The 18,342-nt window shown below is 41.4% G+C and overlaps 1 protein-coding gene across 3 annotated transcripts in view; it reads left to right on the top strand.

The window, feature by feature from the left end:
* The window catches only part of SCML2 (Scm polycomb group protein like 2), a 69,921-nt gene extending 62,671 nt beyond the window's left edge, over positions 1-7,250 (top strand). For 2 of the 3 annotated variants that reach the window (XM_061988568.1, XM_061988570.1), the window contains 3 exons: positions 3,403-3,684; positions 4,383-4,546; positions 6,091-7,250. In XM_061988568.1, the coding sequence (XP_061844552.1) occupies positions 3,403-3,684; positions 4,383-4,546; positions 6,091-6,216 (572 nt within the window). In that variant the 3' untranslated portion in view covers positions 6,217-7,250. The remainder of the gene's footprint in view (positions 1-3,402; positions 3,685-4,382; positions 4,547-6,090) is intronic. The other variant, XM_061988569.1, reaches the window with a different exon arrangement.
* Positions 7,251-18,342: the final 11,092 nt, after the last annotated feature.

Here is an 18,342-nt window from a genome sequence, read left to right as displayed (position 1 = left end):
AAACAAAACGTCCGATTCTTGCTAAGGCTGTCGGTGTTTAGCCACTCCGTCATCCTTACATTGGAAACATAAGGCCTTTTATTGGCCTCTTAATAATCTACTCAGAGATCAGGCATTCTGCAGTGGAACCTTCTGTCTCTTTCCAACACCACTGTTACTCACAACTACTCAAAATATTGAGGTAGGAGAAGCGTGTCATTTCTTGTTCCATGGACAGCAAAACTCTCTGCACTAGATGCTGCGTTTGAATCTGCTGTCATACCAGTTGACACATTTTCAGTGAGACTGTAGCAGCATTTTGTTTGTAGGGAAGCTAGAGGGATGGAAAGTGAACTGGACACTATAACTATAGTTGCTGAACAGAAACACCTTCTCTAAAAGATGACGATCCTAGCAGATACACCAGCTTTTCCACCTTGTGCCTGTGAATTCATAGAATCATAGAATGGTAGGGTTGGAAGGGACCTTTAGAGATCATCTAGTCCAGCCTCCCTGCAGAAGCAGGTCTACCTAGATCAGGTCGCATAGAAACATGTCCAGGTGGGTCTTGAAGACCTCCAAGGAAGGAGACTCCACAGCCCCTCTGGGCAGCCTGTGTCAGGGCTCCCTCACCCTCACAGTGAAATAGTGTTTTCTAATAAAAATAAGATAAATTATAATGCTGGCATCTTGAGGTAAAAAAGCACAGCTGATTATTTCCCAGCCGTGTTTGCTTTTGTTTAACCTATATAACATCAGAGAGAATTCTGGGAAATAACTGGAATAAATACAATTAAATTCTTTTGCAATACAGTAATTTTAAAAAATCTTTATGTAGTCAGAAATCTTGACAAGGATTACATCATCATTTATTCAGAACCTTATATTTGGGAGCTATGCTTGTTTATTGTAACTACAAAAATTGTTTTTTTTTTTCTTAGACATTACATGGAGTTAGGTGGTGCATGCTTAAAGATTTCAGTTGAAACTTGCTGCTGGTGACTGTTGTCTCCATTGTTTCATCCTACTTTTGAACACTTCTGAAATCTGCATCTACAGGTTCCCTCAGTTAAACCTTAGGCTCTTTCATATAGCTTTTGCTGTAATTATAGTTAAAGTATCATCCCTGCCTTCTGGTCTCCTACTGAGATATCTCTTATTGGTTTCTAATTTTCCCTTAGTATGTGTCACTGACTACATCCCTTAAAGTCTCTCAAAAATTCTGTAGAATGGTGTCTTTCACTTTTCATTTTGATAAGTTGCTGCAACTGTTTCAAGGTGATGAATGTAAGGAAGTTCGTTTTCTTGTCTGTTTGTTTTCTTTGAAAACCTCAGTAACTGTTTCTTTGCTTTTGTGACTCAAATCTAATGAACTAGAAGGTTTTTCATTCGTTGATTTGAGAGTTGTATGTGTGAAAGAAAAGAGCTTTTGTGAGTTGGAGCTGTCTTCATAGAATCATAGAATGGTAGGGTTGGAAGGGACCTTTAGAGATCATCTAGTCCAATTCCTCTGCAGAAGCAGGTTCACCTAGATCAGGTCGCATAGGAACTTGTCCAGGCAGGTCTTGAAGAATTGTTTTGAAGAATTGTCTTGAAGAATTGTTTTATTCCACAACATCCATACATCATCTTGCAGATCTTGCCTTACCAAAACTCACTAAGTAGGAAGCTGGGTCTCCAAGTATCTTTGTTCTTTTTCAGGATTACCCTGTCTAAAGACCAAAATATGCTTAACAGTTCTTTTAAACCACTTTTAAACAGGTTTCAGCAGAGAACTGAAGACTTCATGAAGCAAGTTGAAAACTTACTTGAGAAACCCATTGGGTTTTTTAGGAAAATACTCTTCCTTTATTTTTAATTGCATATTCTCCCAAGAAGTTCTTGAATATTGTCATACCAGAAGAGTAGTAAAAAGCTTATTTCAGGAACTCGTTTCACAGAACATACCAGTTCTTATCCCAAAGAATACGCTGCTTCAGTGGCATATGTTTTATAACTTCGCTAGAGTAATTTTCAAGATGGTAGTGTGGGATTTACACTTCTGTGAACCTGTTAACTATATTTTCCAGCTCCTACCTCTCCTGCCAAAGTTACATTTGGTTCATAAGGATCATGCTTCCAGATTCTTATTTGCGTTAAATATTGGCCAGATTGAAAGAGAGAAGAATATGTAAGACTTTTAGAGAATGGAGCAGTGTTCTGAAATGCTCCTCCCTGCCCATCCCCTTCATCCCAATAGCATAGCGTGTTTCTCCCAATCAGATTTGAATTCGGTTGACTGAGAGTGGAATTTTCAGTAATCAAGCAAACCTGGCTCCTGTCTCATGGCACAAGGAAGGGGACCTGCTGAGCTCTGCTGATCTGGCTTAGGAGACTTTTTAGAGCCTGTCAATACTGTTTCTAGGTGGCTGTTGTTTCTATTTTTTTAGTATAAATTGGCTGCTAAGTGATAAGAACTAAGAAGGGGAATGTTGCTGTACTCCCTTCCTGAGATCTCTTTGGGGTTTTTTTTTTTTTTTCCAATTTGCTCATTGGATTCAGTAATTTATGTATATCTTCAGCTTCCCAGATGCTGTGCATATAGACCTTGTCCTTGTCCTGTGCAAAGAACTAACTATATGTAAATATAGAGCTGTGGTCAAAATGTGTTGGTATTGTTCCGACCTGGCGCTCACAGACTTCTGTGGCTTTGCCTGTTACTTGTTCACTTTTTAATGATGGCCTCTGTATCTGAAGATAATGGGATCTAGAGGTGGTAACTATCCACTTCTTTACGAAGTTAGTGACTCCCTCTGCTGTTTAGAACAAATGAAACAATTGTTAGTTGAGAGGTTTTATGTATGTTAAAAATTTCTTGCGAGATAAACGGAACACCCTTTTAACAGTTAGCTTTTTGAGAATATGTGTAAAAAAAGGTAATGAAAATGAAGCTGGAAAACAAAAAGTTTCATTTAAACATAAGAAAAAAACTATTTCACTGTTCAGGTGAGGTAGCCCTGGCACAGGCTGCCCAGAGGGGTTGTGGTGTCTCCTTCCTTGGAGGTCTTCAGGACCCACCTGAACATGTTCCTATGTGACCTGATCTAGGTGAACCTGCTTCTGCAGGGAGGTTGAACTAGATGATCTCTAAAGGTCCCTTCCAACCCCTACCATTCTATGATTCTGTGAAAACGCTGGACTAAGATTTCTCGATGTGTCAGTATATTAATATTTTGCTGAAAAAAATGTTTTAAAAATACAGTAAGAGCCCAGTGATTGCTTGAGAAGAAGGGATCAGCATTCAGAAGCAGTGATTGCTTCATAGGAGATTTGTTAACAGGTTTACAACTTGTCACTATCTTTGAGAGAACATAGCAAGAAGTTAAATTACAAAGGTGCAATGTCCCATCACTTCAAACATATCCATACTTGCTTTTTGTGTAGCAGAAACTTTACCTATAGAAGAAAACAGCACTTCCAAAGAACACCGATTTTCTGAGGACTCCATGGATTCCGCACTCAGCTCTGTCAACCCTTCAAGCCCGACCCGTCGAAATTCCACGGAGTATCGTGCTTCAGGGAGTGCAGCATATTACAGAAATTCCCTTCAGCCAGGGACTACTACCTCAAATTCAGCCCCAGCCCTGCGCAGGCTGTCCTTGAGCTCTGCTGGGAGCAGTGGTTACTATGAAGTTAGTAGGAATCGAATACAGAGGCGGATCGAAGGTATGCTGGGTAACTCAACTTTCCAAAGCCTAGCTGCGTTTGTTAACGTAAAGAGCTGGAAAGTTATAAGTAAAGAAGCTCTTTGCCATGGAAAAGGTTGTATATGGAAGTTAAATATTGTGCTGTTAGCATGTCAGGCTTGCTAATATGACTGCAAAGGCAGAACTGAAGCCTGTTGTTAGAACTAACACTGAGGTTCAGCCTGGAGGCGTCTTGCCTGCAGCACCTTACTCTCACTGCCATTATAGACCCCGCAGCAGGCCAGACCAAGGAGGGCTAGTCATGTGCACCTCACTTCCTGAGCATCTTAGCAACTATTACCCTGTTGCTGAGATATAGGGATGAGGTTTCTTCCCGACCCTCTCTCTGTCTGCACAGCTTAATTTGCCTTTGCCACAATTAATGGCATCTTGGGACCAAGGAGCCAAGTACAAGTCAAACTAATGCCCTCTAAGTATGTCATAGTGCTAAAGTTTACGCTGCTGTAAATATCTGCAGTTATATAAGGCATTTAAAGACAGATGGAACAGTTCAGTATTGTTTGGAGGAAAATAAAACATTTTTCATTTGAATATATCGCAAAGAATGCATAATCGAGGATGTGTGTTAATGCTAAGTGTGTCTTGATGTAAAATGAATTGTTGTCCTTGTAGAGAGTAGTGATACTTCTACTTTTCTCGGTGTTTTTATACTAAAAGCTGCAAGTTCCACAACTGGACCAGATCTGAATTCACTGAAAAGGGAACCTTCAAGAATGTTGAATAAGGATCCTTCCACCTGGTCAATAGAGGAAGTAATGCGTTTTGTGAAAGAAGCTGATCCACAGGCACTAGCTCCACATGCAGAACTCTTCAGGAGACATGTATGATTCATATCCATTCTGTTATAGTAGATTGTGTGTTGTGTTAACTTCTTAAAATATAGCTTTCGTATCTGTCACTCTGTTTGCACTTGAAGGTAGAATAGACTTGACTCATATATTAGAGGGAGGCTGAAAATTACTTTTTCCACCTAAAGCTCTTCCTGCAGTCTGTCTTCCCTGTGTTCCAGTCTTCTTAGACTGAAGCAAATATCCACTGCTTTCCAGCCTGTACAGAATAATGCCAATACTAGGAATGTCCAAGTTCTAATGGCCAACATCCGTGGCACCCATATCATCCCTGGTACCTCTAGAGAAGACGGCATTCTCACATACAGTGTGGGGCATTTGACCTAGACAGACAACATCTCTCTAAGACAGTCTGTTTTGGAGACTGGTTATCCTGAAGAGGAGATGTTGTTATGACTCATTAGCTTTACACTCAGTCACTAATACTAAAATTTGGAGAATCAATTGACGTGTTGAATTCTTCTGTTTAGAAAAATAATCTGTAGGGTTTCATGAGACACAACTAGGTGTTGTATTTAGGGAGATAAATATTTAGAGCGATAAACTGTCAGTTTCTGTGCTGACTTTGGTCTTCTCTCTTCCTTCTCACTGTGCTTTTCTATGGCAGGTTGCTCAGAAAAGAGCTCCTTTCTTATTCCATGTTATACATGGCCCTCCAAAAATAGGTTGGCTTTTTCTTTGGTAGTGTTTCACTCTTGTTCTGCACCAACTCCTACTAATAGTTAAATCTCAGAGTAAGCTGGCTTGGAAGGAGAACTCAAAACAACTTTTAATGCAGCTTTCTGTTATATGTTTTAATCTTAGTTATATAACAATACTATATGTCACTTGTTTTGTCAGGTCTATGTTTTTAAAAAGAAATAAGACAGAGTGTTTTTATGGTGTTTTGAATTAATTGTCTGTTTACAGCATGTAATGCTACTAAGAGCTTGGGACTGTCACATTTCAGCAGGTTCTCAACCAGGCAGTTGAAATCTGACTGAGTTGTCCTTGGTCTTGATCCTAACAGGCTGTCTGGATTAACCTGAACATAGATCTGTCTTATTTCACAGATTTAGATGGCCTGTAACCCCTTCCTCCACGTGACTGTTTGCATGCGCATGCCAGAATCCTCCCACAGTGGTGTTCAAGGTTCAGTGCAAGGCCTCAGTGCTTGGATCATTTAATCTCTAACTGCACAGACCTTCCTTTGCAGCTTCTTTTTCTTTTTTTTCTTTTTTTTTTCCCCCTCTTGACCTATCACTTTTTTCTCCCAGCTGGTACTTCATTTGGAGGGCTGTTTAGTCAGTTTCTTTCACTTACTGTAATTTTCTTTAGCAACCTAAATACTGTAATCATCTACTAAAAAATACTGAAATTAATTACATTTTGCTGGCCATCTGTAAATATCAAATTACTATTTTGTATATAGTTGACAAATTTTTACTCCAGTATAAACAAATTTAATGTACTTTCTAGTCTTACCACGCAGCTTGTTAAAGTGGTTGTATGTTGTGTTTATTCTCTTCCTTCTGCAGGAAATTGATGGGAAAGCACTACTGTTACTGAGGAGCGATATGATCATGAAATATATGGGACTGAAGCTGGGGCCTGCACTAAAGTTGTGCTACCACATTGAAAGACTTAAACAAGGGAAGTTCTAGCCAGTGGGATTACCACAAACTCGTGTGTTTGCATCACACTAAGCTCTCAGGTTCACAGCCATCACCTTTATTTGAAACTATTTTTCTGATATAAATTGTCTTTATTCTTTGAAAGTGCTCTCCAAATGTAAAAAAGACATTCAGGATAAAAGGTGTGTGTGTGTGTGAGGGGGAATCTGTATTAAGTCCCAGTATTTTCTGAACTATTTCAGGAAGTTTGCAGGGAAGGACAGTTGATCATACTGGGGGTGGACAGGTCAACGTGCTCTCTGAAACCTGAAAAGTGTGTTCTATATTACACACTTCAGCCAGTGTGTTCATGTTCAGAACCAAAACAGCTGAATCCCAAAGGAAAATAATAAAGCAACCAGCACCAGGTGTTAATAATTTTTACAGGGGCAGCTGTAAGCTTTTATATTGCAAGAAAAATTTAAAATAGAAGGTATCCTCTCTGTAGAGAGTACCGTGTCTGGTCTTCCAGCAGAGTAACACTCTAATATATCATTCTAGATGATTCTTCCTAGATTTCCATAAAGGGAATAGCCATATGAACTGGTCATGGGAGGGATGGAAGTGTGGCGACGGAAGGGCTACGGAGGGAGAGGGCTTAATACAAATATAAGCTTTTATAAAGTGTGATTATCGGTCCTTTGCTAAGTTATGAGGACAAATGTAGGGTATATTGTCAATTTGTGCAGGCAATAAATATTTCTGTTTCGTGGAAGGGCATATTGGCTGTATAAACAGCCATTTCTGGGATGGACTAATTTAACTGGAACGACGCATCCACATTTTAAACATTCCATCTTTTTGCCAAGTTTGGTGTGGATATATGTGTTCATGCTTTTTATATAGACACGTGTATGTGTTGGGGAAATACATACTATATATGTGTAAAAATATACATACACACTGTACATATGTATTCAGTTTTTTAACATGTACTTTGCACTGTGCCAGAGACAACTGTACAGTTTCTTCTTGGTTTTTTTTTTACCAGTTAATTTAGTCGTGTACTACTTTCATATTCATTAGCACCTGTTTTAATTTGTTGGCCATTCTTGGAGTCAGAAGGTGACAAACAATCAAAGAGTGGGTTTATTCATGCAGGTGAGATCCCTGTACTATGCAATACTCTTGGTTATTCATCCCTTAACTCTGAGCCATATATTCTGATAAATTTCTGGAAAGATAGGTTTGATTGCCATGTTTTAGGCTTGTATTTCCTATAAGGAAGTGCTACTATGAAACCAATAAGCCTTTTCTGGGTAAAATTGGTGCTGTTTGTATAAGCTGCGAAAATGAGTAGTGATAATAAAGCAGTTTGTTGTCACTGCCGATTGTAATATACATCAGGGACAAGAAAATATACTTTCTGTGTAGGAAACTGAATGTACTGTATGTAATAGTGCAAGTAATAAAAACTATTTGCTAGGGGAGGTGTAGTCCTAAAATTGTAGGTTTTATTATATTTCTTACTGCTTTTTTATATGAAAGCATATAGTATAAATGTATTTTTTACAGATTCTTGTTCTGAAAATGCCTTGCTTTACCAATGGTCTGGTACTTCTCAGGTTTCAGCAGAGATACTTCTGCAAAATAATAAACATTGTGGCTCACAAGTGTCCAAGTATTGTACTAGTTTAAGTGACTGCAATGCAACTTTAAATTAGAAAGTCATTTGGACTTGAAGAATTGTTTTTAATATTATATCATTAGACATTTGACACTAAAGGTTATCTACACTGATTTGTTTTGCATATCTTTTGTGGTGCCTGCATGCTTAGATGAATAATACAAGCATGCTCTTTATAGGGAGAAAAGGTCAGAGCATTGATTGGAGAAACATAATATTTTCTTTTTGTGTTAGGAAAATACTGACTTGATTGTCTGTGCAACCATATGAAAGTTAGTTGTATACTGAGGAAGACATCGTGCCCTACATGTTCAGTGTACCATTGTTACCTTACTACTTCTCTGCTTTATCGTGTGTTGAGTTTCAGAGGTCCTTAGCCTACAAAGATCTCATCCGATTTAAGCGGAAGTAACTGGCTGAAAACAGCGTTCATTTTTTACGTTGCAGTTGGCATAAGAAAAACAAAGATGTTTAAGTTTTCTGGTTTGCCTTTATGGAATGACATTTTTGTACATGGCACTATCATGGGTATAAATATTTGTTCAAGGCTTTCTGCGCACAGGGATTCCTGTGATGTTGCAGTACCGGAATTGCTACAGCGTGAGACTCAAGCGTTCAAAGTGTTGTAGCAGGAGATGAGTTCTGTTCTTTATTTTCAATGGGATGTTCTTATCTATCAAAAAACAAATAAAGTAGTTTGTTCGTTGTTGTAGCTGTCCGTTTTGTTTGACGTTGTGTACATACGTGTGAGCGCTGTTTGCGTAGGCCAGGGTAGCTATCTTATCTGGCATTTGACAGTTCTTGACAGTTCATGTAAACATCTGATGTAAGGAACTTTTAATCAAAAGGATAAAATCGTGCCAACATTGTTCATCTGAAGCGGTTAATGTTTGATCTGGGGCTGGTCTGTGCTTTCAGAATGATAAGTCAGGAATATACTCAACTATTCAGTATTGCATGTAGCATTTTGCCGCTTGGAGAATTCTCATATAACCACTGAGGGGAAGAGACTGCTAAAAACTGTTTGTCCTTGTGTTCAAAAGACCTGAAGTATTTTAAATCAAAAGCAGTTAATGGCAATCGGTTTGAACTTTGTACACTTCTTGCTTTCTCATTTCTGTAATGCAGAAGTCTGTTACGGTGGCTGTTCAAAGTGATCAGCCCGAGCATGGGAATTAAATTGGGTTAATGGTAACCTCAGGTCCTTCACAGACAAATTACGGAACTTAGAAGTGGATAGTGACAGTAGTCCAGAGGCATTTTGCATGTGATCTCTCTCAAAAGATACTGAATATCTTTTTGGTGTGTATTTGATACGGAAGACATCATGATGTACTGTCTTTGTTCCTCTGAGTTGCTTTTCTATCAACAGGGATTCATCAGCTTATGTAGTTCTGCATGTTTCAGTCATCTTGTCAGACAGCGCTGTAACTCCTCAGTACATCGTAAGATCTCTTCTACTTGAAATTAAAATACTACTGCCTGAGAGGAATAGCAGCTCTCACAATTCTTGTCGCAAAGACGCGTACAATACTGAAATTGAAGAGTGCTGTGTGGCAGGGTGATTGAACATTGCAGTCGACATAGCTGCACTTCTGACAAGTTTGTTGTGGCTTTATACATGTTTTAGAACTCTTTCAGGAATGTCAGTGAAAGACAGCAACGTTGTCTTATAAATATTGACTCAAAGGATGAAACATCTTCCTCATTTTTTTTTGTTGTTTTTAATAAAGGCACATCATTTTTTACTTCAAGTGGTAGACATCAGGACAAAAATGTTCATCTGAATACTCATGGTATCTGTAGAAACTCTTCTTCCTTTCCAGTCACTCAGGGATATAATTGGCTCAAAAGCAATGTTAACCTTCTCTGTCACTCTTGACAGTTTTATGTGAGTGTGTAGATGTGATTGTGTACGCCCTGACTGTGATACAAAAAAATCCACATTTGAATACCTCAGGTATTCCTGTAGGGGATAAATGAAGCCCTGGGTATGGATGACTTAAATTTTGAAGTTCTAACCTGGTCAGATGAAACACCATGGCGCTTTGTGCTTGTCTTTCCTTTAATTGGAGGTGAAATTCAGAGACCTGAAACACGGGTACACTTTTGAATTAACAGTTTATCTTACTGCTTAACTCAGAGGGCTCCAGTCACTTATTCCAGATCCTAAACTTAAAGTCAAGTTTTCCTTTAAATACAAGTAACTAATGAATGTCTGTTCATATGTATGTACATGGGCATCTGTCATGTGAACAATTTTTAATTTAAGTGGCCTGACATACAGAACCAAGTGGTCAGAGCAGCCTGTGTCTACCAAACTTGAAGCAGAGGCCAGTGGTGACTGTTTTAACATAATTTATGTTATACTATTTAATCTATCTGCAGTTTGAGCTGACTATTTTTTTCCCCATTCTGCATTATCGAAGATAATCTTAAGTGTGCTTGGTGTTTTTGTCTAAATCACTTATGAAAGACATATGCACGGTTTTCTATACCAGTTACTATGAAACTATGTAAATTTTTAAAAGCTTTTTCTATGATAGACTTCAAATAGCAACTGGAAGTAATGTGTGTATAGAAAGCAACACTACAGAAACAAAAATACTGCTTGGCATAGATGTGAGGATTTTCAGGTTAAATATAGTAGGCTTTGTATCTACAGCTTTTTCTGTTTCTAGATTTGTCTGGAATCTGATCCATTCTAAGTAAGAGTTGAGTGGATCGGAGAATTAAGGACTAGTTGAGGTTGAAAGGGACTTCTGGAACAATCTGGTTCAACCCCCCTGCTCAAGTAGGGCCATCTACAGCCAGTTGCCTTGAACCATGTCAGGGCAATATTTCCAATAGTGGAGACTCCACAGCCTCTCTGGGCAACCAGTGCCAGGGCTCAGTCACCCTCATAGTGAAAAAGCGTTTCCTGATGCTCAGGGGGAACCTTCTGTGTTTCAGGTTGTGCCCATTACTTCTGGTTCCGTTGCTTGCCACCACTGAAAAGATCTTAGCTGTATCTTCTTTGCACCTTCCTTTCAGGCATTTCTATACATCAGCCAGGACTCACCCTCTCTGCAGAGCTGCTCTCCAGCAGATCAATCCCCAGCCTGTACTGGTGCATGGGGTTGTTCCTCCCCAGATGCAGGACTCTGCACTTGTCCTTGTTGAACCTCATGAGGTTCCTCTCTGCCCAAGTCTCAAGCTGGTCGAGATCCCACTGAATGGCAGCACAGCCTTCTGGGGAATCAGCCAGTCCTCCCAGTTTGGTGTCATCAGCAAACTTGCTGAGGATATGCTCTTCCCCATCATCCAAGTCATTAGTAAAGGTGTTAAACAGGATCAGACCCAGTGTGGACCCCTGAGGTACACCATTAGTCCCTGGCCTTCACCTAGGCTTTGTGCTGCTGATCGTCCTCTAGGCCCAACTGTTCAGCCAGTTTCCAATCCACCTCACTGTCTGCTCATCCAGCTCATGCATCAGCAGCTTGTCGGTGAGAATCTTGTGGGAGACAGTGTCAAAGGCCTTCCCAAAATCCAGGTAGACAATATCCACTGCTCTCCCCTTATCTGGCAGGTGAATCATTTCATCGTGGAAATTTCTCAAGCTGGTGAAGCATGACTTCCCCTTGGTGAAGCCATGCTGACCGCTTCTAATGATTATCATCTTGTTCATGTGCCTGAAAATGGTTCCCAGCAATAGCTGTTCCATCAGTTTCCCAGGGATGGGAATTAAGCTTACCAGTCTGTAGTTCCTTGCATCCTCCTCTTTGTCCTTCTTCATGGTAGGAGTGACATCTTATTTCCTGTGATTTTAGGCACTTCTCCATTCACTGTAATCAATCAAAAACTGGAAAGTGGCCTTGCAATGTCATCTCCCTCAGCACACATGGGTGCATCCCATCAGGATGCGCCCATGGACTTACATATGTCCAGTTTGCTGGTACTACTTGACCTGACCTGATCCTTTTCCACCAAGGATATATTGTTCTTGCTCCAGCCTTTCTCCCACATCGCTAGGCCTTGGGATTCTTGAGGGTTCGTCATGCTAGTAAAGGCTGAGACAAAGCAGACATTCATTACTTCAGCCTCTTCCATGTATTTTGTAACAAGGTCCCCTGTCCCATTCAGCTGTGGGCCTACGTTTTCCCCAGTCTCCCTTTTGTCACCTATAGAGTCTATATTAATACAGTATCACGTCAGGCAACACATGTTGAAAGTGAAGAGCAGTATTTTTTTTCTTCAGTTAGCTAGCTAGCTAAATAATAGAGTAAAATGAACATTTCATTGCTATGCTATAGCAGCATTTTCCTCTTTCTGCTGGGTTTAAACTGAGTAGAGTTAGGCTGGCTTGGTTTAAAGAGAAAAGGAGAAAAAGAAAAGAGACCCTCTCGAGATCAATTTCTAAGGTCATATATTCTTCCTCTCTCTTCTTGTTTTATTACATGTAAAACTATTGGAGTGAGTAAAAAGGGCTTGATTGGAACTGCCTCAGAGTGGTGCAAGGAGGCAAAAGCCGATTTCATGTCCATCTTCTTGGTGAAATCATTGCTGCTTTTTTCCTCAAGCCTGGACTGTTACGTTTTGCTCCGTACAACCCCTAATCCTGGGATCGTGTTTCCCCAACTGCCAGTGTTCCCATTGCTTCAAAGATCACGCAGAGCCATTTTGAGACGTTTGTCTTCTTAAAATCTGAACAGTCTTTTGTAAACTCACTGTGTTCTGAGTGTGCAACTGACACTTTTTATATCTCTTCTTTTTTTTTTTTTCCAGTGAGAACCTCAGTGCTGTTTGGTCTTTTTAAATAGCAGAAATTTTGCTACTTTCTTCTCTGATTTGTCCAGCGTAAATTCTCCTTTCTGTGGCTATGTGGATGATGGGAGCCCTGTATACTTAAAATATGCCTTTACAGTGGTCCAATAGGTTTTTAAATCCCTCATGTACATGAATCATCCATCCCTGTCCTAGAAGATCATTTTGATTAGCTGTAACTCGTCCCACTTGAATTAGAATTAGCTTCCACCAGCTCCAGAATCTCCCAGTCCTGCTGTACAAGCTTGAGGAGTCCTGCATGAGCTGTTTCTCCTCATAGCTTTATGGACCACTGCTAGTTTTATTTCTGCTTTCATTAACTTCAGGGGAACTGTTTAGTGCTGATAGCAAAGGCTGCACACGTCTGCTTCTTTTCTTTTTAAAATACATGAATACCTTTTCATCCACAGAGATTCACTTTCCAGGCCCCGAATCAAAGCCCTTCCAGGACAAACAGTATGAGCAAACAGATGCCAGCACAAGAGGAAAGGGAGATTGCATCCTGTGCTGTGTGAACAGACGAATGTGAACAGATGTACAGCTTGAAGCTGGCAAGAACCCTCTCTGCCAATGGTTCCTTTCTAGTTATGACAGCTGGAAGGAAATGAATACACCACAAAACCACCATGATAATTGCCATTACCCTGCATTGGCAGTCTCAGCACTGAGGTCAAGAACTGGAGAGACAAAGACTCATCTACCCTCCCAAGTGGAAGCTGAGGCAATTTGCAAGGCACTGGGAAAAATTATCCTAATGAATGGTGGCACACCTTTAGAAAGTCTGGTCTCCAAGTGCAGGAGGCCATCATTTTACTAGATTTCTTCCTTTCTCATACTTAGGGTTTTTCAGTGGTTACAGAGGCACTCAGTTTCACCAAGCAATTGTGGTAATGCTGTCCAGATCCCTATGAGTGGGGTTTCCGAACAGGCCTGAACTCTTCTTCCTCCAACTGCCATTTCTTCAAACCAGTGCTGACAAACGGGTCCCCCTCTTACTCGAGACCCTTTTGAGGGAAGGATCTTTGCATATGCTTCTAACTCCTGTGTGTTCTGAAACACAGGAAAAGGACTCTGCAGATTGCTTGCTTTGTCTTTGATGCATGGACCATTATTGCAACTGATTTCAGTGCTTGCTTGGGAATCTTGGTGGTACTCTGGTATGAACAGATGCCTCTCACCTAGGTGATGTTACTCAAGGTGTGATCTACAAGATGGTTTTCATAGGATCCTAGAATGGTAGGGGTTGGAAGGGACCTTTAGAGATCATCTAGTCCAACCCCAATGCTGAAGCAGGTCCACCTATATCGGGTCACACAAGAACTGTCACTCTGTTTTCTTAAGTGTCTGTGCTCCCATGAAAACCCCAGTGGGGAGGGAGAAATTAATAAATAAATGTTGGGTTTTAGTCTACCCTTGTAGAAGTAGGCTTGCTCTTAGGGGTGAAGTACTAGATAGGTCATTGTAATGGACTCGGCATGTTGCTTATTAGGCTCAGTGGGCAATGGAGGTGATGTGGGGTTGGGAGTTTTGTTGGTTTTACTTTGGGGGATTTTGTTAGTCTGTTGTGGTTTTGAGGGTTTTTGTTCCTTTCTTAAAACAAAACAAAACTGAATGCTGTCAGTTTCTTTATTTTCAAGGGACCAGCTCAGCTGAAGGGAGGATATTACTTTCATTTATCTTTGCTTTCACTGTAGTGTATTAATTGTAAACTGTCTTTGCCTGGGTGGTGTTTAGCTACAGGAAATGAACAGGTTGGGGAAAGTTTAAATGTTTTGAAAGAAAACAGGAATGGAAGCCTGGGATGAGTGATACAGTTTGTGTGCAATAAACATGGGAAAGAAAATATATGAAGAATGAAGTCATGGAAAATCACAAAGGAGAAAACCAGGTGGATATTATTAACTTGAATGGTTTCAGATTTGGATGCACTGACTGCTGAGTCATGACTAGTGTCTTTGACTGTTTGCGTTGAGCTGGGATTTTAAAGAGGGAAGTTAGAAATTAACGTTTTGAACCATGTCAGGAGTGTGAAGTATTTTACCGCGATGTGATTTCATCTGAAAACGTGGTCTGAGTCCTTGTAATTCCCTAACCAATTCTTGGGGTGTGTTCTCCCTGTCCTTAAATTGTTTCTTCCTGATTGAATGAGCTCGCTCTCCATGTGATTTCTTTCAAAGCCAGACCAGTTGAGGATCCAAAATCTAGGAATACAGGATCGGGTTTAACTTCATATAACTTCGTGTTTTTCTATCACAGTTGTCTAGATTCACTCTCGCTGCAGTCCGTGGATATCTAGCTGACTGAGTTGAGGGTATGAGTGATCTGACCAAATACCAACATCTGCTTTACAAAGAAATGAATAGCTCTCTTGGCTGTGTTGGTTTTATTGAGTAGGTTTTCCATAGCTATCATGAGAGCCTCGATACCCATCTCACTTCAGCATGTGAACTAATTCCCAACTTAAAATGCTGAGGACTTGACTGAAAGACCTAGTTGGCATTCAGAAGGAAATATATAGGTGCACGTTGTGCTAAGAAATGCTGGCCAGGTCCCATGGACTACCGCATATGGGGTCTCGCTGGAAAGTCCAGATCTCCACAATATCTAGCCTCAAATGTCTATCCATAGAGAATATTTTTGCTCTCTTAGGTCTGCATTGTTGCAGTTAGAGCACTGTTGCAGATCTCTTGTTTAAAGTGGCAAAAAGCAGACATATTCTGTTGGTCTTTTCTAACTCCACTCTGACCCTCGCTGTGCATGAATACAGGTGCTGCTAAGTGAGCGTGGCACATGCATTACCAAGCTTTAAGATCAAGTGTGGCGGCTTTGTGCCGTCATGGTTGAGCTGTAGAGGCTCTCTGAAGGGCAGGTATGTACTTGCTTATGCTGGGCCACGCTCTGTGGACCAAGCTTTCAAGGTACTTGTTTCAAAACGTTTGTTTAAAGAATGCAAAATCCACTCTGGACCTTTATAACTTGTGGGGTTTTTTTTCCTCCTCAATAAATAAGACATTACTTGTGTATCAAAAGTCTCAAAAATGAATGACTTTCCCATGCTTACTGATGGGACTTTGAGGGGCTTTCTTGCAGTGCACAAGCTATAGAAAGAAGGCCCTCCCTCTTTTGTGTCACAGTGATGCACCTTTGGTCTACAAGATGCCAGGCTAGGACAAAATGTTGCCTATCTTTGGTCTTAAGAAAGATGGGAACTCTGTTGATGAGGATGTGGTGGGAAGGATGATAATGAAACAATGCATAAAATGTGACTGTTACAAGACAGCTGTGGGCTAAGGAGCGTTAGTAATCTCAGGGGCAAGGGGAGGGGGGCAAGCACAGGCTGACACAGGGGTGCGATGTGTCTGTTACCAGCGCCTCACTGGAAACATGCACCTCTTCACAGTGAAAAATGATGTTTTACCTGGAAAACTGTTCCCATCCATATATTCTGTTAGCTTGTATCCCGCTGTTTGCTCTTTTAGCTTTCTCCTCTGAGTCTGAGAGTATCCCAATAATTTCTGTACCAGGACATTATGCTGGTATTGCAGAAGAGCTGGGGGTACGTGGGCGCGTTTAGCAGTGCTAAATATTTTAGTGATTAGTAATTTTTCTCCACAAACATGCAGAAATGTTTCAGATGGTTCAACACCAGAATGGATTCTCCTAGCAGGGCTGTGATACTGGGATTTTAACAACTGTGGAAAATATGTTTTCCGCACTAAAATTAGGGGATTTGCTCGTGTGTGTAGGAACTGCCCCAGTGTAGGTTAATTGCAAACTTTGGCGTTAAAGAGTCTGTGGTACAGTCTAAGAGGAATGCAACTTTAAATAAGAGGAGGAGGAGCACTGGGGAAAAAAGTGAAAGGTGAGTGAAAGAAGCAAACTGCACAAATGAACGTCATCAGTGTTGTGGTGTCAGGCTGGCTGCATTCGGGAAGGCAGGAGCCGATCCCAGCCTGAGGAAAAACATAGTCTCTGACTGAGCCCTTCAGCATGTTTTTATAAACTTGAGCACAGAAAGAAACCAAAACATCTGGCACCAGGATATTATGCAATATTGTTTTATGTGATTTTCATTGTCTAAGATTCTTCATGAGGACTGTTAAAGAGTGGCTTATTGTTGTCAGATCACTGTCCTGAGGTGCCTCTGTGCAACTGAAGGGGCGCAGACTTCTCTGATCGCGCCCTTCAGTGCTCGGTGGCCATTTCTGTGCCAGCTGGTTTCCCCTGAAATCTTTTGCATGTGAGAAGTGTGTGAAGCTGCTTCTTGAGCCCCTGGGGGTCAAACTTCTGCAGGGATGTGTGAGGTGGTGTAATTATCCTGGTGGCAGAAAATGAATGGCGGTGGTTAAAAAAGAAAAGTTAGCACTGATTGGGAGACGTAACTGCCACATCATTTTTTATAGCAGACAGGAGCGTGGGTGGCAGGAGAGCCTAGGTCATACATGTTACTTCAGGCCTCTGATACACAGAAACAGATGCCTTTGCTGTTCTCCTTCCGCTCCCCGCTGCGTTGGATTTGCTGCCGCTTTTCCCTGTCACCTGCTGTGTCAGGCAGGGCAGGAGTGGGAAGGCCGTACTGCCTTGCATGCTCTGCATGTGTGTGGTGTGGTCTTCCTCTGACCTTGCTTCTCAGCTGCCTTCAGCCCAAGAGAGCTTTACTCTCCCAGTGATTCTTCCCGCTCTCGCTAAGCCGACTGGCCCTGGAGCCTTCTCTTTGAAGCTGACACATTCCTTTGTCGTCTGCTCACGGCCAAGGGCTGCAGCTTTACTTCTCCTTTGGTCCTCTGGCTGGCTGCTTGCTAACCTTATTAAGGGTGCAATGCTAAGAGGCTTGGAGGTGGCTCTTATCTTGACTGCCACCGCCTGCTTTCATCTCCCTGTTCTCTACCTTTCCTTCACACTCTTAATTTTCTGCTTCTTACTGAACTGCATGTCCTTTCTCTCAGCCTAAAAACTGCCCAGTCCAGTTCTCTGGCTGAGAAGCTGCTAATTTCTTTTGGATTTGTTTCTGTTGCTAACAGCTAACTCCTTGTGCCAAAGCCTTAGCTGTGCACCCCCAGTCCCAGAGCCATGGGCAGTGAAGCAGGAGACTACCTGCCTCACAGAGAAAAGCTCCAGGCTGGTCTATCTGAGCTCTCCTACACCTGAGGCTGCCATGTACTGTGGCCTTTATAGAGACACACAGCCCTGCTCTGCTCCTTGGATTTGGTATCAAGCTCCCTCTGACGACCCTGCCTGATGAGAAGAGAGCAGAGGGGATGGCAACCCCACTCACAACCCTCTTCCCTCTCGCTCACCCCCTAATAAAAGCCCACATCCAGAGTCCAAGTCAAAGGAAGTCTGGAGGCAACAAGGGTTACCCTTTTGAGGATTGGTACTGCTCCTCTCCTTCTCTCTACCTTACGTATCCCCATCACTGTAAAACATCTTCCTCCTACCATTACGGCTTAATGACTTTCCCTTCAACTTCACAAGAGGTATTAATGTCTCCATTAACAGCCACCAGGAATGGGAGCTCCATATATCATGAGTGCAGCTCTGTGTCCTTCTCCTCTTACCGAAGTTTCAGAAGCAGTTAAAATGTAGCCCTGCAGAAAATTAATGGCCCAATATACAAAAATCTGTAATTGCTGCTAGAGGTAAGGAGGAGGCAGGAGGAGGAGGTAGAAGTGCTCAGTCTTGGCGTA

This window comes from Colius striatus, chromosome 1, assembly GCF_028858725.1.
Source record: "Colius striatus isolate bColStr4 chromosome 1, bColStr4.1.hap1, whole genome shotgun sequence".
NCBI lineage: Eukaryota > Metazoa > Chordata > Aves > Coliiformes > Coliidae > Colius > Colius striatus.
The sequence above is the reverse complement of the archived record's forward strand: the minus strand, read 5'-3'. Positions and strand labels throughout refer to the sequence as shown.